The sequence below is a fragment of the Uloborus diversus genome, chromosome 1 (genome assembly GCF_026930045.1).
Source record: "Uloborus diversus isolate 005 chromosome 1, Udiv.v.3.1, whole genome shotgun sequence".
NCBI classification, from domain to species: Eukaryota; Metazoa; Arthropoda; class Arachnida; order Araneae; family Uloboridae; genus Uloborus; species Uloborus diversus.
The window spans coordinates 89,798,791-89,819,321 of NC_072731.1; the positions used below are offsets into that span (position 1 = coordinate 89,798,791).

Genomic DNA, 20,531 nt, shown 5'->3' on the forward strand with positions numbered 1-20,531 from the left:
AAACATTATTCAAACAAAAGTTGCCCCCCCCCCTCTCCCCAAAAAGAAAACCTGGTTGAACCAAAGGCGGGGACAGGACAATTGTTACAGAAAGGATTTACATGTGAGAAATAAAAGTAAATGAGAAAACAATAAAAAATCAATCTGAAATATATTAATGCAATTGACTATTAAAATCAAGATTATTTCTCTAAGTATTGCATGAATGTTAATGTTTAGAAATATGTAATAATTTTCGGTGCGTTATAAAAAGTGACTTTGGTTGGAATACTGTTTTAAAATTATAGGTTCATCGGTAGGACCGTCTTAAGAGATGACGACTACCCCCAGGGCGAGTATTTGCCAGTGCGGGAGGGGGGATCTAACCAACTTCGTTTCTGGGGGAGGGGGCAGAAACGAAATTATAACACTTCAGTAGACAGTAGCTTAACGATCCACACGGATTGTCAGGATGTTACACTTCACCTTACCCTCTCCCCTCGTCACATCTCACGCAATGTTCGATGAACATAAGTAGGGAAATAATGAGAGTTCTGCAACAGGAGGCGGTGTTGCGGTGTTAACACCGCCTCCCCCTCCCACTCTTCCTCCCACCGCCTCCTCCACTTCCTCCCCACCCCCTCCCGACCTTGGGGTTGACCATTGCAAATTGACATGATCAATTACACGTGATTGATCATGTCATGCGTGAGATGCGAAACCGTCATCGACATTCGGTGTGATGTGAAAACCTGCTACCATCTTAAAATTACTCGTAGTAGGTCAGGATGAATTTGGAAGTCAAAGTGTTGGCATTTTCTAAAAATCTGAATACTGTGTAAAACAACACAATTCTGCTCAAAAGTTCATGTGATATTCTATGACGTCAGTAGCAAGAGATTTATGTACACTTCTCATTGGTTAAAGTGAATATTCATTGGTTTATAGTGGATGTTTGGAGAATCATTTTCAGGGTGATTCTGAGCTTTGAAAGAGATCGTGAAATTTTATTCTATGTACTTAGGATTTTTCTTCACCAGCTAGTGTTAAAACCTAGTTTGATTTATTTTTCAAGTTCACAGGAAGTTGTTTTAGTATTGTGACTCCTAATCCTATGAGAGTTAAGAATGACTAACGCTGGTGAAAATCATTCTGAAACTTTGAAGCCTGAAGATGAACAGATGGGATGCAACGAACATGAAAATGAACATTGAGGCTTCTCCACAGCCTGATGATATGATACACTTGGGTGATTGTATTTTCACTTTAGGTGAATGCTTTTCGGAAACGTACACGCGTGCATATTAGAAGATATACGTGTGGGAAAGATGGTATTTTTCGACCAACTATGGATGGTATTTCCTTAGAACCAGATGTGTGGAGATCAGTTATTTCAAGCCTACGTAAAAATATAAATCAAAAATTAATCGAAGACCGTGATTTCGTTTTTGTTATAAAAAAGGAGAGTCGAGTGCGAATGGTAACATCTGTGTTAGTGTGCAAAGATTGTTCAAACTGAAACGAGAAGTGTTCCAGTTGATGCCTGATAGAGTTCTACTTTTGGAAAGCCAGATTGACAAATTGTGCTACGCGTCCCCTTGTATCTCACGTAGTGTCAAAGACAAACTTATGACTTATACTCTAAAAGAGTACATCCTTTCGGAAATTGAGAAAAAATATCCCTGTGATTGTCGATGTGATAAAATCAGCACATATACATCACAAGAAGTTCGTAAACTGGCTGATTCTCTACGTAAGTGACTATTTGATGAGCTCATATGCAACATAAACTACCTTTCTAAAAAAGAATGTGTGGATTGTAAAAATGGATTCATTTTTTACATGAGAGTGCATGAATGTGAATCATTAACAAGGGGTCGAAAGTTCGACACTTTTTTCGAACGGGTTCTTTTTAATGTTAATTGGGAAAACTTGACTCGTGACTTCGTTACTTTGAATGTTGATAGTCCATGTTTAAAATGTCATGTGTCTGATTTATTTGATGCAATCGATGTTAAAAATACGCTTGAAAGTTTTGAAGAGTTTTACTTAAGGATGAAAGTTTTTTTAATTGTCTTTTACTGTGTGTGTGAATAAATTGTGTTTATCATTTTAAAAGAGACTTGTGTTTTGATTGAGTTGTTGAATATGGTTGATGGATTATACTTTGAAATCACTCTTACATATATTTTTTATATGCACTTTATTGTAAGTAATCTTTATACTATCGGTGTTGTCTTCATCTTATTGTATGGTTTTGTAATTAAGACTGAATGAAAATATAATTTTTGTAATATTTCTATAGTTTAATGCATGCGAAGGACTTCAAATAATGCTAAGTGGAAAGTCAAAATTAGAACCGTAAAGCTTAAACATGACAATGGTTTGAAAACAATACACAGTTATATTCACATACACAAACTCGTACGTATCAATACACTTACATTAAAGAGAAATATTAAAGACTTATAAATTCTCATATGAGATAAGAACGCTCTTTCTTAACTTAGTTGGTCACATGATCGATAAAAGATCCTCACCTATTTGTGATTTGTCATGAAATAATATACATCGATAGATATGTTACTAAGTGTGTAATAGTTTTTATTTTTCTTAAATTCAAAGTTAAAACCAATTTGTTAATTGTAGGATTATATTAAGTGCTAAAAAAATGCGATATTTTCGCTTATAATTTCGGTTGATAAGTAAAGTTTTATTACAAGTTCCCTCACACGAATGAACAATAACATGCTAGATGGATATTTGAAAGCTTGAGTGGATGATTTGTAAGTATCTTAAACATTATTATTATTATTTGTAATGCGTGTGTGTTAATTAATACTTAGAGTGCAAAGAGTAAATGGTTAAGTGCTATTGGTTATTGATACTAAGAGTAAAGTGATATTGAGTTTTAAATTTAATTAAATCATTTCGTTTGAAGATTCAGTTGAAAAAATTTTATTTTGTAAGTTTGAAAATTTTTGAAAAAAAAAAAAAAAAAAGATTGAAAGGAAAAAAAAAACAATATGTTACAAAAATATTATTATTATTATTATTTTGATTTGAAAAAAATATTTTTGCGGAAAAATTTATTGTTGTAAGAATAAAAATTTATTTTTATATGATTGAAAAAAAAAAAAAATTGATTTTTTTTTTTAATTAGTGGAAAAATATTACAAGTTTGAGAAATTATTTCTTAAAAAACATTTTATATGATTAAAGAAAACAAAAATTTTTGATTTCATTTTCTAAGTAGAAAAATATTACAAGTTTGAAAAAATACTGTTTTGAATCAAAAATCTGTTTTTGAAAGAAATATTCTTACAAGCTGGAAATTTTTTTTTATAAGTTTGAAATGAAAAAGAAATTAATTCGAAACTACGAATTAAAATCTAAAATTTTGTTTGGAAAACCAGACATCAGGCTATTGCCGATCTATGTGCTTGATATTTGAGAAACGTGAACTAATTTTAATTGGTCAGAAACAGTGACATCACTTGAAAGACGTAGGCCAGGTGGTGAATAATACTCGCACGTGGGGTTTGTTATCTGTTATCGGTAAAGGGGTAGATAGCAATATTGATAAAGTCATTTTCTCAATTCGTCTCGGTGAGTGTGGACGATCCGAAGTGCTGTAGCATTACGGTAGTTTTTTTCAACAGCCGAGTTGATTTGCGATATCACGGCATGCGTTCTGCAAATCGACGATGGGCAGCCAGCCGTATGCAGTGATTTCAAATAAAACATGCGTGTAATTGTAATTTTGTGAGATTGAGTTATAATTAACAATCCACTTATTACAATTTCATTCACTGTTTTTAAATAACTTCGCGATAGCTGGTACTTGAGGGATTTCACCCCAAAAAGGTTAGTCTTTTGTACTTAATTTTAGTCAGTATTTAGCTATAACTTAATTTGTCAAAATTTAGATTAAGTTTCTTAATTTAACGTATAGCTGTCCATTTGAATGTATCGTTCGAAAAGGATAAAGACTAAAATAAATGATATCGATTTTGTTAAAGAAATTAGTTGTTAAAGTAAAATATTATTGGGAAAATGAAATAGCCAAAGTGATTCTAATTCATGAAGGTTGAAAATTTTGTTTTATTCTAACAAGAGTGCTTGTATGAAAAAAAAAAATAATAATAAAGTAAAACACTATGCAATAAAATGACTAAGTTAAATACTAATCAAAAATAATTAATAGAGTTGATTAAATAAAATGTGATAAATTAAATGAAACTCTTGAAAAGCATATAAAGTGATGAAATGTAACTTGAGTGCGAAATTTTCTTACTGGAAAAAATTAAATAAGTTGATTTTTAAAATCCATGAAAATTTCTTAATGATAAGTGTTTATTAATGCTAAGAGTAAATTGATTCCAAGTTTTGAAATGAATTTCAGTAGAAGTTATTTTTCGGTAAGTCTATTTTTAAAATTTGCTGACATGAAGTTTTGATACTTGACTTATAATTTTAACATTTCTCGGGTTCTTCATTGATGTTTAACTTTTTTATGTGATGTGTTTTATTTTAGCGTAGGTAAAAATAATTAAATAAAAGTGAAATTTATAAATTGTAATGAAAATTCTGTTAATGAAATTAGTTGGTTGTAAAGTAATATTTTGGAAAAGCTGTAATGAATGATAAATAGTAAAACGCAGTAAGTAAAATAGTAAAGTATGGTAAAGTAAAATAAAATAGTCAGAGGGGATTTAATTCATGAAAGTTTAAAAATTTGTTTTATTCCATCAAGAGTGTTTGCATGAAAAATAAATAAAGGAAAATATGATTAACTTAAATATCGATGATAAAAAATAATTATTAGAGTTAATTAAATGAAATGCGATAAATTAAATGAAACTCATGAAAAGCATATGTAGTGATGAAATATAACTTGAGTGGGAAATTTGGTTACAGTAAAAAATTATTTAAGAAGATAATTTTTAAAATTCATGAAAATATTTGATAGTGATAAGTGTTAATTAATACGAAGAGTAAATTGATTGTAGATTTTGGAAAATTAAATGGATAAATGTATAAAAATAATAACGTATGTGATAATGTAAAATATTAACAATGAAAAAAGAATCAAAGACGATTAAATGAATCTAAATCGTAAATGAGTTGCTATTTTAGTAAACTCAAACTAGAGTGAAAAGCATTTTAGTAGGAACATGTTAAAATCTCTTGTGCTAAGAAAAATAAATAACTTTTAAGCATAATTTTGTAACTGGAATAAATGTATGATAAAATGATTAAGTTAAGTATTAATGAAAAAGTAATTATTAGAGTTAATTAAATGGAATGTGATAAATTCAATGAAACTCTTGAAACATATATGCAGTGTTGGAATGTAACTTGAGTGCGCAATTTGCTTACTGGAAAAAATTAATTAAGTTGATTTTTTAAAATCTGAGAAAATTTGTTAATGATAAGTGTTAATTACTACTACGAGTAAATTGATTGCAAGTTTGACATGATTGCAAAAATTGAAGACATGATAACGTTTTGAAAAATTTGAAGGTTCGATTCCTGTCACTACTTGTGAAAAATTTCTAAGTTTAAAAATATCGGGGAAAAAAAAAACGATAAAGTAAAAACAAGCGAGAAAATGATCAAACTCTAAAATATACTAAAAAAAAATCGAAATCACGAAAAAATAATCTAAGTCTGAAATGCTTGAAATTAGTTAAAGACTAAAAAGTTAAGAAAATAGTTAAAGACTGAAAATAATTGAAAAACGCTAAAATAGTGAAAAAAAAAATCAAAGTGCTAAATGACAGGAAAAAACGTTAAAGTTCAAAATGTATGAAAGAATATTTAAGTTAATTATTTCTTAGAAAATTTAACAAATAAGAAAAAATATTTTGTTGTATGAAAGTCAAAAAAAAAAAAAAAAAAAAATTAGTTAAGAAAATTATTTCTTCGAAATTTTTACAAGTTAGAAAAATTATTTGTAAATTTGACAAAGAAAAAAGAAAATTTAACAAGTTAGAAAAAATAAAAAGGATAAAGTTTGAAATGCATGAAAAAGAAAATCAAAGTTTAAAATATATTTCAAGTCCACAAAGCATTGAAATAAATCTAAAATCTCGAATGGGTTGTATTTAAATAAATCTTTACTTAAGTGAAAACTTTGTTATTATGAAAAATAATAATAATAATGATGATAGTTTCAATTATGAGCTGAAATTCAGTTAATGATATGCCATGATTAGTACTAAAGAGTAAATTAACTGATGGTTTTAAAATTAATTTAATTGTAATATTCGTTGTCATGGTACAGATTCACATTAAGACTGAAAGAGTAATGAAAAATATAGCATAGTGGTTAGCATACGTTTTTGCTAACTCAAAGTTTGGGTGTTCGATTCCCAACTTCAACACTCTGTAAAAATAAAAATAATTAAATTCGTAGAAATAAAAAAATAAAAATAAACCTCTCAATAGATGGCGCCATGAACGTTAAACACCGCATAAGTTAAAGCATAGCAACAGGTGTTGCCATCCAAAAAGTAAAAACTTTGTGGATACCATGACAACAAGTTCAAAATATTCTAAGTCCGAAAACGCGGGAAAAATATCTAAAACGCGGGAAAAACCCTCGTCACCTTCTACGGGTTCTCGCGGCGGCCCCGGTCGTGGGGAGGGTCAACCCCAAGGTCGGGAGGGGGTGGGGAGGAAGTGGAGGAGGCGGTGGGAGGAAGAGTGGGAGGGGGAGGCGGTGTTAACACCGCAACACCGCCTCCTGTTGCAGAACTCTCATTATTTCCCTACTAACATATTGCTATAACAAACGCTTTTATTTGGACCAAAATGTGTGAAGTCACATTTCTTGTAATTCCCTCCTTCCCCCTTGAGACTAACTGTCAGAAATTCATGAACCCCAAACCCTCCCTCCCTACCTCTTTCAAACGTGACATCATTTGTGAACGGCTCCTTAGGTTTGCTCTAAGTCACCAAAATCACACTAACAATTGTTTTAAGGGAAAAGATCGGCTCCCCCCTCCCCCCTGGATAGCGCTAGTCACAATTTTTTTATGATCATGTATGTTTGTAACAAAGAATCATATCGCACCCCGGCAAGGAAAGTGACACAATTCAAAATTTGGGAAAACCGTACCGGCTATTGATTTAAAATCTAAATTTAATGCTCTTTCTCGACACAAAAATCGCAAAGTTAGCTCACCTAAATGGTGCGGGGGGGGGGGGGGCAATGTGCGATATGTTGAACAACTGAATAAGTTGACTATTGCAACGTTTCTTGCTAAAAATTACGCCTTTTACATTCAGAGTCAAGGACGGATTCAGAGACTATTCAAGGAGGGGGTGATTGATTTCACTCCCTTACCCTTTTATAAATTCGCAAACCTCCCCCCCCCCTTCCAAACACCATGAAAGATCGTCTCATTTCAGTTATTTTGGGAAGGGGGGGATTTGATTTTCTACAAAATTGCGGAGGAGTGTACCAAACCCCATCCCTTACCTTTACGCCATCGAAGGTGTCCCATAATAGTTTCTCTTTTTTTTTGAGGGGGGGGATGGGGACTTTTATTTTCGACACTTCACTGAGAAAAGCCCTTGAACCATAACCCTATTTCATATCACTAAAATCGTCTAAAATTGAGTTTTTGGAACTTTGAAATATTTCCTATATAAAGTTCGGATCCCTATCACTAAACTGTTAAGATATGTGCCAAAATTTTATTTTCCAGACAGCAAGAGCTTCGTAAAACTATTGAAGATAGGTTAAAACAATTTTCAACTTCAGTATCAAAAATATGCCGTGGAAGAGTTCTGCATCTCGACTCAAGGAAGGGGCGATCGCCCCCATCGCCCTCCCTTGTATTCGTCCTTGTTCGGATCTGTATTAGAATACAGGCAACAAACTTTTGCCTATTTTACGATCCCCACACGTAACGCTGCTCTGTAAAAGTACTGGAAGAACTGAATTACTTTTAGGGTAATCGAAAAACTTGAAAAAAAAAAAAAAAAAGCATATAGATTTTTTCGTATTTACAAAAATAAATAGGTCAAAACAGTAACATAAAACGTTGTTTCAGGCACTTATTCAATTATTCTGTAGATAACCATATTGGTATGTGAAAAGCTTTAATTTTTGTTTTGTTCCTTTTTTCATTTCTGAAGAATAAAAGCCATGTTGAAAAAAAAATAGTACTAAAGTATTGAAATGTGTTACACAGAGTGCAAAATACCTACTGTGGCTTCCAAAATTGTTCGTACGCTTTAAATGTGTGTGGTTAAAAATGAAGTGCCTAGGAATTAAAATAGTAGTTCAATACTTTTTCATACTGTCTCTACATGATTACATCAATCCAACATTTTTTACAAAATAATGACTTTGAAATGGGCCAAAAATGAGGTGATAGAGAAATATTTTCAGAAAAATTCGAAATTAAAGTTGTCGTTTGTCATTTTCTTTTTTTATTATTTTTTCATTGCAGTGATAGTTAAAAAATCGTTTGGTATTAATTTTTGCTTGTTTACTTCACAAATTCTACGTATTATTTTCAAAATGGCTCGAATTCGCAAAGTAACAACAAACGCAATTCAAAAATGTGTTAATTCTTCATTATACTCGAAGTAAATCAGTTCGAAATATTGCAAAAGTAGTTCATTTATCCCATACTAGTATATAATACTTTAAAAAAAAACGCTTTAAAGAAGAAAATTGGATCGAAAATAAGGTGAGAAATGGTTGACCAGCAAAGTTAACAAAATGCGATCAGAGATTTATAATTAGAAAATGCGTGAAAAACCCACGTTTGAGAGCTGTGAAAGTTTCAGCAGAATAAAATGAAACATTTTCGCTCCAATTTCACCTGTAACTGTTCACCGTGTTTGCAGAAAATGTTTAGTTAGTGTGAAAAACAGAAAGTTTAGGATTTCCTTTGCAAAATCAATGATAAATTAACCCGAAACGTATAGAAATACACTGCAAATCTTAAAATACTTTTATGTCGAACAATTGTCTTTGTAGCACACCTTTTTTCTTAAGAGAGAATGTGGAAGGTGATTTCTTAGAAAATTATAGAACACTCGTCTTCTTCCAACGCGATAACGATGGCCAACTGGCAACCTTTCTCAGTGTTAGTCTGAAGCCTCATCCCCAAAAGACGCATATAGAATCTTCCGATACCACGTGTTGGGGGCGTGACAAAGTCTCAACTGCTGAAAAGCGGACAATAGTCCTATAAGAGACAACAGCGCCGGGGGAGACAATTTTCAGACCCCCCTCCCGCAAATACACAGAGAAATAAAGCTTGTTATAAAACATTTCAAAAAACAGTAAGATGAACATTGACCTTCTTTTAATTTCAAAAACTAGCGCAAACATCTGAAGTGGGCGTATAAGGAATGGAAAAGCAGTGAATGTTTTTATTCCCGTTTTTTTAAACACTAACTGAGAATCCAGGTAGTTGCCGGATGAGTTGACTCTGAAACATAGCGGTATAATGCTTTGACAGCATCACAGGTTGAAATTTACTCGATACATTTCAGATTTTCTTAGCGAAATTAAAATATTTATACATGGACAATGCTCATCTAATTGAAAATTTCTTTTCTTGTTGGTAAAAGATGTACCTAATTTTTAAATTTAACCAGCTGGTACGAAGTTAAGTCAAGAAGCTAGCTAAACTTTACCATTTTCCAGTAACTGTATCCAAAAATTTCGCTATGAGATGAAGTTCATGGACTACCTGTTTAAACAATACGAAATGCTTGAAAGATTTAGTATAATGCATTAACAAACTAATTTTTATCTACCCGAAAATAAAATCAATGATTGTGCCAGAGTTTTCAAAAGTTTGCTACTTATCTGACGTATTGTCTCGCCGACAATTATTCTCGCCAAAAACTTGCAACGGGCGTTTTAGAAAAATTCGCTTATAGATTTCCTTTCTTTTCTTCTCTGTGTGTGTGTGTGTGTGTGTGTGTGTCAGGCTTTTAGTAATCGCCGATTACGTAATTGTAATCTGAGTAATCGATTACATTTTTTGTGTAATCATAATCTGTCGATGAGATACCCCCATAATCGTGATCGAAATTATAATCAGGATTTTCATGCGTAATCGTAACTGTAATCTAAGTGAAATAAATCGTAATCCAGCCTTATAATCGCGTAATCTTAACTTTCTGAAAGTGAAAAAATTTAAGCCGTCCTTTTTCTATTGTATGGAAAGATAACATAGTTCAAAAGAAGCATAGAAAAAGACTTCAAGCTATTCACTGCTCATCCTTGTTTGCAAATGAGAGTCATAAATCGAGACCTATCCTAAGTGTTAAGTATAACCAGTACTCTGTGGGCGCCTTTGACGGGAACGTCTCAGTGCCTCTGGGGAATGACTTCCCAAATCCTTGCAATTGATCATTCATCAATTTCCATTTTCATCTGTCAATGTTCGGTAAAGAAGCGAAGCACATTGCCAACTCAAAATCGTATTTTAGCAGAAAAAGTACAACTAATTTTGCGCAACAAAAAGCTTTTGGTTTTCGTATATATGGTAGAATCCATGTCAATTCAACAAGGGCTGTAACATAATGATCTCGAACTTTTTTGAATTTAGCACGTGTTAAAATTCATAAAAAATTAAGAAATATGTTTTTTTTTTTTTTTTTTTTTTTTTTTTGCCCAGAAAAATTCCTGGGACGAGATACAGGCCACCAAAAATGGCGGTCCTGTCATGATTTATCACTTGGGATTTTCATCAAAATCTTTAAAGTACATTAATCTCAGGAACGGTAGAACATATTTTGTTGCGGTTTGTTTTATTTAAAAGGATATTTTTTCTTGTTTAAAAACATATGCGATTTTTGAAATATGTGCTTTAGTTTTTTTTTCTCACAGTCTATTGAAAATAAAAAATAAAAATAATGTTTTTTTATTTTTCTCAAATTTGTCAATTTCAAAAATTTTCATTTTTTTAGTTTATTAGTACCACTTAGCACCACGTTCCCTGAAAAGGAGAGTTTCCACTTTTTCGTTTAACAGATTTCAGAGGCATTTGAAAAAATGAGGGTTTTTAATGAACTTTTACGTAAAGGCAGACCTGAAAATTCAAAAAAAAAAAAAAAAAAAATTCTGCAGCAAGTGGCCAGAAAACACTTTCAATTCAGTCATATAGCGAAGATTTCATTTTGAGTAGCCATTTTATTCAAGATATTTATACACATATTATAGGACATTTTATACAGCGAATCGGCTGGAAACCGCGTTCTAGTTTTCATAAAAAATAAAACGCCTGGATAAAGTAGAGACTCAAAATGAAAATTTCGCTATATAACTTAATTAAAAGTGTTTTCTCGCCACTTGTAGCAAAATTCTTTTTTGAAATTTCAAGCTATTTGGTTATGTCTATAATTTCACAAGTTTGAGCATACGAAGCGCAAGGAAATTGCTATTCTCCATTTTGCTTCTTACGGTGAATATGTTGCATTATAATCTGTACAATATGTCTATTTGTGATTTTTAACTATTGTTCGCGGTAATTTCACTACCGTGTTTTTTATGTTATCATACATAAAAAAATACTGTAAGCACATTTGCTTATAATTTAACTGTGCATAATACACATATATTGCAGACAATAATTTAGGTTACTTTTTAGTTCCGAAAAGTAACGACTTAACTATAATTACTCTACCCCCCCCCCTCCTTTCTTCAACTATTTGTGTACTAAGTTAAAGAAAGAGCTTTGGACAATGTGTTTGTTTAGATATTAAATTATATGCCTTTTTAACGATTCCATAATTTAGAATTTTTCGTTTTACCGGCAAGTATCAGTTTCAGATTTTTGGTGAAATATCCTGTACAATATTATCCTTTAATTTAGAAATATAATCACTATCCTCCTGCTCCGTGGCGCAACCAGGGGATGAGCACAGGGCACCCCTCATGTTGCGCCACCCTGCTCCCCCCCCCCTCCAGAATGCTGAGTTGAATGTTTTTTCAAAAATATTCTCTATTATTGAAGAGAAAAAAATGCGTCTTTGTAAGACAAAGTGATTTTAAAAAGAAAAACATAATGATTTTGGGGTAAAACTTTATTTTTCTTTCTTTCTTTTTTTTGAAAAGAAATCTTTGAATTAAAAGTTTTCATTATTTACAGCTATTGGTCAGCTACTCGTCCCCCTCCGTCCTATTTCTTTCCTTTTTTCTTTTTTCTAGTTTGCCTAAATATAAGAAAGTCTTAAAATGCTCTACTCCAGTAGCTCTATAAATACTACTCCTCCGAATCTTCCCCTCTCCCCCCACCAAAGCATTCCGGAGCATCTCAAATTTCGTTTCCAGATCTTCAATATCGCAAAATTTTCAGGGAATGCCCCTGAATACCAAACAGCATTGAACTGTGTTCGAAAATCAGCCAAAATAGCGTTTTTGGGAGCTTTAAATTCGAAAGATTGCGGCCCTAATGTTACCAAATATGGTCTTACAATTCCGTTTCTAAGATTTCAATTTCAGAAAATATTCGGCCATATCATCAAAAAATAGGTTTTTTAGACATGACTTACGAAAAATTTAAGTGGAATTGCCTCTGAACCTCTTCCCCTAACATCATAGAATATTGCAGAAGTTTTTAGGACTTTAATTTTGAAATATTTTCTAGGGGGAGCTCCAGAATACCATTATTGTAAAAATCTTCAAGTTGTCTACAAATGCGTTTTTGGAAGTTAAATTTATAGGAAAATTAGAGGGGAGAAGAGGAATTCATTTCTATCTGTTTTTCAAAAAAAAAAAAAAAAAAAACCCGTCAGGTGGAATCCCAGAGTTCTATCCCTTGTTCTAACATCAATAAATATCGCCTGCACCCCTCTTTTTAAAAGATAATGTTTTTTCAATGTGCCCCCTAAAAGTATTTTCTAGTTGCGCCACTGCTCCTGTTGTCATGTTTTTACAGGCAAAGGCATATAAAAGTTTTATTAATTATACATCACTTAGAGATTAGATAGATATTCAAAGTGGCGTTAACTTTGACACTTAAAATATTTTTCTTTTCTAAAACGCATTATTAGCATATCAGAGAAGCTGCTGAACTCAAAATTATTTCAAAATTTGAAGTAAAAATGTACGTTATTTTCCAAAATTAATATTCACACATTATTTTTTTTTTATAAATTAAATGTCAAACGTATATATATGTATTTTTAAATATTTTATACTTTTTTACAAAACCTCGCACCAGGTGTTAACTATATTTTCCCTGAATGTCAGAGCTTAGAGGCGCTCACAAGAAATTTGCACGACGGCGCTGATAAGGCTAGGCTCGGCCCTGCCCCACACTTCTACTTATCTGTTATATATAAACAAACATTCCTCTAAAAATAATTATAAATATCCGTATATTAATATTGGGAGGTCAGGGACCTTTTGAATTCATAAACTTTTGACGCAGTTGCTTTTTTATTTTATTTATTTATTTTTTGTATCTTTGTCCTCCACTTGTTTATATCCTTAACCCAGTTGTACTTTTGTATCTCTAGTTGCCTTAAAATCTTGCCATTAGAAATAAAATTAAAAAAAAAAAAATGATACTGCAGTCTTCCAGAAAAAAAGGAAAAATATATTTTTTTCACTTTCGATAAAAATAATAAATTTGAAAAAGATGTTCATTTCATAAAATAAGTACCTTTTTGCTTGTGAGAAAGGTCTTGTAGATATAGAAACGCTTCTAGGTGATAAACTGAAAATGTATTTTTAAATTATCAATTTGTATTAGTTAAAATTTGAAGATTGAATGTTAAAAAGAAAGTATTAATAGTTTTTGCATTGTTATTAAAGTGCTACTAGTAAGGCATCTATTATTTTCTATTTAAGTTTATTGTGCAGGGTTTAAATTCCTTTGTTTAATTGCATTTTTTTAAAAATACCTCATATGCTTATTAAACATTTATTTATGAACAGTTGTGAACATATATTTTAAACTGTATTTCTCACTTGACGTAGTTTTTAATTAAAATGCAGTGCAATATTTTCAAATTTTAATTAATAAATACTTGAAAACCACTATAAAAAACCACTTCTTTTGAAGATCCTGCTGGGACGGAACAATAACAAATCGCTTGTGAGGAGTTTTTTTGGATGTAGATACGCATCCAGGAACGAAGCAATACTTGTAATTGATTCTACTAGCCATGACAAAGAAAACCAAATTAAAACACAATTCGCAGAATGCATTAAACTCTACAGACAGCAAAGGATTTTCACGCGGCAGTGACGTCAGTCAAAGGACCGATTTCGTGTAAGGCGCCTATAGGGGCCTTACACGAAATCGGTCCCTATAGGGGTTCTAATTTCGTGAACAAGCAAATGACGTCACACGCGCGTGAACTTCAAAAAATTATTTTAAAAAAAAGTATTAGTCGTATCGTAAAATTTTTTTCACAGATGATGTTCACGTATGTTACTTTATCATATAAAAAAAAAAAATTAGAAAATCGAATACTTCCCTATTGCAATGGCATTTTCATTGGAATTTGAAACTTTGGGACAATATCTACCCTCTCAAGACAGTCGGCGTCTCTTGTCAGTACAACGAAGGGGAGAGGGGGAGATTTATTCTATAATGAATTTAATTGGCATTACTGCATTGCGAATGCAAGAAAAGCGTAAAAAAAAATTCATTTCAAAGGAAAAACCATTGCTTTTCTGGACTCAAATAACAACTTTGGACGCCTGTTGCAGCCGAACTAGGGCCTATGCAGTCAAACCGCTTTGCACGGGTTCATATCTAGTGCGAACTGACCTAAATCTATAATTCCATCCAGATCTGTGACTCTCATGGTCGAGCCGTTTAGTAGTTAGAATCCACACAGCCGTTTTCGCATAAAATACGAAAATTATTAATTTTCAATTATTATTATAGTAGTAGTTTGAAAAACTTACCTGTTCTCGATCATCGGCAACATCATTCAATTTGTCATCAGGATCCAAAATACCTCCATCGCTTAGAAGTTTCAGATTGTGAATGGTCACCCAAGAATCCAGAGACTGAAAAAAAGAAACAAAAAACATAAGACAACTTGTATATGTATTACAACAGAAATCAAGAGAATGCAATTATTTTTAAATCATAGATAAGTTTTTTCCAAACAGTATCATAGTTTAAGTAAAAACGTATCCTTCAATGTGTTTTTGAAAAACATGAAATCGTAACTTTTACAGCAGTTAAATAAAAAAAAATAAAACGTTTGCGAAATAGAGAAGCTGGAAAAACTTTCGACCAAACCACTAAAATGATTAGTTAGAAATAGAGATGAAAACAGTCGGAAAAAAAACCGGAAAATTTCCGAAAAAAACGAAAAAAAAACGTTTTTTTTTTCGAAAAGGTTTATTTCTACTCCGGAAAAATTGAAAAAATTCATTTTTTCAATTTTTTAGGAATTTTAATTGAAATTTTCAGCAAAAAGTGATTAGAAATTTCTTATACTCAAATTCTGTTGCAATTTTCTCTCCCACCCCCTCTTTGTATATTAAAATACTATCTAACTTTGATAATGCAAGTTGTTGTATGATAATACAATTTGAATAGAGATCAAAAAAACATTAATTACTTGTTGCAAAAAAATTAAAACAGTATCCTTAGTGAAAAAATTATTTTCCTTCTTCATTAAACAGGCAAGCATAACTTTAATCACAGAACTATGTATCTGCTAACAGTGCGAACCAAATGTACAGGGTGCAGCAAAAAAAGGGGGGGGGGCAAGCAATTTCCTATGTAACTTCATTAAAAATAAATAAAGTGAGAAGACCTTTAGCAATCAATGAATTAATTGGTTTCAAACTGGCCGCCTTTTGAAGTAACTCAAAGGTGCAACTGCTTATTGAAATTTTCGTTTAAGGGCAGCAAGTCCTTTAATCAATCATATTTCCTATAAAGAAATTGGTTTAGAGAGTCCAAACTTATACGTACAGTTAAGGGTAGACCTTTGACTCTAAAACAGACCATACAATGTAATAAATGGGATTGAGGTCTACCGAGTAGAGCATCCACTCTAAAGATGATATCATGTGAAAAACAGTGCTCCTTGCACCACTCTTTTGGCCATATGAAGTGGTGTGGAGTCAACTTGAAATGTCCAGTCTACATTGCTGTGCTGAAGTGCTCTTATGTCCACAGAAGTAAAACAGCTTCTAAAATGTCCTTCTGGGTACACTTTTTGATTCATTTTATGGCCCTCATCCACAAAAAACAGAAATTTTTGGCGTTTGTGCTGATTTCATCACAGACAACCGTAGTACCCAATATGACTGGTTGAATGACAACTTGACTTATTTCTGGTGTTTGACCAAGAAAGTTCTCAGTTATAAAGCAAAATGTTTTTGTTTTTTTTCTAATTAAACCTACCTTTATCTGTATTTCTGTTAAGCAGAAAAAGAAGATATGTGGGTTGCATATATTTTTTAATGCTTAACCCTTTATATGTTCCAAGGAACACAGAGCTATGAAGAAGCCCTATTTTTATTCATTAAAAAAATCAATTTTTCCATTTTTTCCCGAAAAAAAAAACGGTAAAAACATCCGGTTTTTTCCTTCACTTCAAAATTTCTGGAAATTTTACATCTCTTGCTAGAAACCAATAATGCTATTTTCACATCATTTAAGACGGTTACGAAATCTCTGTCACATGCACTATTTGACCACCAATGTGAAGAAAATGCGAGCATTCGGACGCAGAATCGAACGTATCTATTAGTTTCCTAAAATGCCACAGTTAGCCTCTAAATATAACAGAATCTCATTGAAATGAGCGAAACACGCACGTCACAACTCCCCTCCCCCACTCAGATGGTCGCTATAGCTAATTCCATGGCAAACGTGGTCCGTGACCGTACTGAATTGTCATCCTCGACAACGATTTAAGGTTTTCGTAGTTGTCGCCGATCGTATCAAAAACAATCGAGAAACTACCATTAGTTCCACTCACTTTTAATTAACCCGCTCTTGAGAGGCCGTCACCTGCTCATTGACTGTTATTTGTCCCATCATCAAAAATGATGCTCATGTGACTATTCCAGAGGGTTATGATTTGTTTATCACGCTATGACAATCGCCGATTACCGACAGGCAGGGCAATCACTAATTTATTTTACTACACGATGACCGTTTCGGAGGGGAATTGGATTGAAGTAAAAATCAAAGATCTAGTCCCAAATCCAGGGTTTAATTTCTAGCTAAAAGAAGTACGAGGGCATTAGAGTGATTAGAGCTTAGTATTTCTTACCAAAGTAGTCTAATTTCCGTCCAAGAGCTGAGCTTCCGTGGGCCCCTATTCAAATTAAAAGCTGATCTAACCAAAAAGTGGCAGTTGAAAAGGAATACTGATGGGGAAAACCAGAGATTTTACACACATAAAAAGGGTCGTTCGAGGGCAGAGAAGCCCCGATGGGAGGTTACTGAGATCTTCCAAAAATTCCCTTATTCGGCAAATTTTGTCTGGTGATTCGGCAAAATTTGGAGTCCTATTCGACAAAACTATCATCATTCCGTAAAATTGGGAGTTCCATTCGGCAAATTGAGACTTTTCGACCTTCCAAAAATGTAAGTTACAGGGTACCCCTGTTCGAGAGATGATTGTTAAATGGAGCAAAGTAAAATTCGATGATCTTACCAAAAAGTGGCAGTAAAGAGGAGATTGACATACAGACATGACAATATTATTTTAACCTTATTATATAAAGGCGCTTCCAGATCTGCACATTCGTGACGAATGTGACGGGAACTCAGTTCAGACTAGTATCTGCTTCGAGCCTTTTTCAGCGAATGTTTCTACAAATCCACACAAGGCGAAGTATGTAATACAATCTTTTAGTATGTGTTATGCTAATACTTTAAGCTGCAAAAAAAATAAGAAATCAATATTCATGTCAATTTGAAAATCTAACTCCTTTTGTATAAGCGTACAATAGTGAAGACAAAGGGAGAGCTTTAGTGGGAAAATATTAACTTCCACGTGATACCGTCGATGTTTAGACATTCAAATTTGTCGTTCGCAGATGCATATCTAAACTCATTAGCAACACCACATTAAAATATTTGTTTATTTCAGAAAAATGCTAATGAAACTTAACGGATTTTCTCATCCAAATCACAATTTTATCGCGTTCAAAACTCGGTCAGCCGCTAAAATGAAGATGAAAAGATTATTTGGCGACCCCTTGAAGCGCCCTGTTGCCTTTTAAAGCACCCTGGAGCCTTTCCCAAAGTGCCGTTACTAGTACCGCTTCCGCTTCTCACAAAACAGGTCCACCAAAGAACTTAACTGAGCCCTGTGCCAAAAAAAAAAAAAAAAATAATAATAAAAATGCGGGCCCGGGCCCATTGTCCCACTTCTACCTAAAAATTTCTTCGCCAGGTGCCGAGATGAACCACGGGAACCTTCTAGAATGTGTTTGCTTTCCATATGACACGTAGTTTTTCAGTGTAGTTAAAGGTTCCGGAGAGAAAAAAATTGAGAGAAAGGGGTAATGATCACCTCTAAAACAAAACAAAACAAAAAAAAGATTTATCCGCCTCCCCCCCCCCACTCCAATATAGTGAAATCCCGTTGCAATGAACTTCAAAGGACCGCAAATTTTATTCGTAGTACAGTGACCGCGACTTATTAAAATAACATTCGTTCTGAGGGATATTTGATTTTATATAGCGGCTGATTTAAAAACCGGCATTCCTACAATAAAAAAAAGAAAGGTTTTGAAGTTTAACTACTCTAAAAACAAAAAGAATAACTTTCATTTATTTTTGTTTTAAGTACTTCAAAACACAGTTGTCATTTTAAGTAAACTGAGGTACATTTTTTTAATTTGCACTAGGGTCTTAAAATAGTGGGGCATTGTTATTTGGTTAGCAGAATTGGCGAGCAAAGATTCAATATCGTTTGAGAGTTTACAAAATGTTTTGTAACTTCATCATACGTCATCAAGCGCTTTTCTGACATCTATTGAAGATGCAAATTTGGCAATAAGGTTTCCTCATCTTCTGTGACCGATTCCTTCACTTTTTGGTGCTTCTTTATCAATTTTTTACGTACAATGTCCAAAAGTTTGATTTTATAAAACGGCGATAGTGATTTTATTAAAGGATGGTTTTAACATGTTTTGGTATTGCAATGATTCTGTTCTTGCAGATTTGATTTTAAAAAGCGGCTGACTTTATAATCCAGTGGTTTTATTTGTGGCGGGTACTATCGGGATTCAATGGCAATTAAATCGGGACTGGAAATGTATTTCGTTGAAAAGGAAATTCCGTTGTATTGATATTCATTGTCACAAGATTTCACTGTATGTACCACATATCGGAAAATCTGAGAACCTCTTCTTTTTCTCGAGTTTTTTCCATTTAAAATCTTTACAGAGATTTGTTTTGCCAATGAACACTGAAAATTTCGTGAAGGGTCCATTTCTGCGAGCACGATTTTCTTGACGGATCTTGTTTTATGATTGTAAATTTTTGTGGAGGGTGCAAGTTTGCGATCTTGATTTCTGAAAAGGGTAACTTCTAGTCTTGAACATAATAACTTTTTCGCACATTATCTTGCTGCTTGCATTATCAAAGTTAGTGTTTTAAAGTGAAATAATGAACAGAAGAAATTTTTTAAACAAAAAAGTATTGTAAATTTCTAAATACGTTAGTTTGTGCCAGAAGTATTAAAATTTCAAATTTTGCCCCAAAATAAACCCCTTTGGAGAAAACGAAAAAAAAAAAAAAATCGTTTCTTACCCAAACTTTCTATTTTTTCCCCCAATTAATTCTATCTCTACCCCCCCTCCCCAAGCTGATTTGATTTCTCAACCCATCTGATAATCGAAACGAAATGCATGATATCATATATCAATATAACAGGGGTCATCGCGCATTTTGACGGTCAAAAAGTAGGAAAAGTAGGATATTTTTGCAAAAAAGTAGGAAAAGTAGGACACTTTTACCAAAAAGTAGGAAAATGTAGGACCAGTATTTTAATGCAAAAATAGGAAATTTTCAAAACAATTAAAAAATAATTGAACAATATTTTTCATGAAAAACTTCCTTTCATATTTTAAACTTGCCAGTACATATCTTACATGCAAAATATATAAATAAATGAACAAACAAACAAAATTCAAACATAATTATACTTAACTGGAGTACTATATACACTTTTTTTTAGGTTAACTCAACTTCTTATTCGAGTTATTAAAAATTACATTTCTTTGAAGTTTTTTTTTTTTTTTTTTCCAAAATATTCGTAAGCATGAAATCAAAAAATGTATGCAATACTGATGTAGAAGCAATATTAGATTGTTGACTGCAAAAACTTCAAATTATAAGTAAAACTTACAACTTTTTAGAGCTGTTGGTGCATAAAGCTTTGTTATTTTAATTTTACCATTTTTTGAAATTCTAATAAAACATCATTCATAAGCATGGAATCAAAAGACATGTACAATACGTATGTTGAAGCAATATTAGATTGTTGACCCCGGAAACTTGTAACGTTTTAGAGCTGTTGGTACATAAGGCTTTGCTATTTTAATTTATTATTTTTAAAGG

General features: G+C 32.5%; 1 protein-coding gene across 1 annotated transcript in view; it reads right to left on the reverse strand.

Annotated features, from left to right (window-relative positions):
• The window catches only part of LOC129230337 (partitioning defective 3 homolog B-like), a 159,559-nt gene that overhangs the window by 55,329 nt on the left and 83,699 nt on the right, over positions 1-20,531 (reverse strand). The window contains exon 2 of the mRNA XM_054864769.1: positions 14,888-14,992. Within this exon, the coding sequence (XP_054720744.1) occupies positions 14,888-14,992 (105 nt within the window). The remainder of the gene's footprint in view (positions 1-14,887; positions 14,993-20,531) is intronic.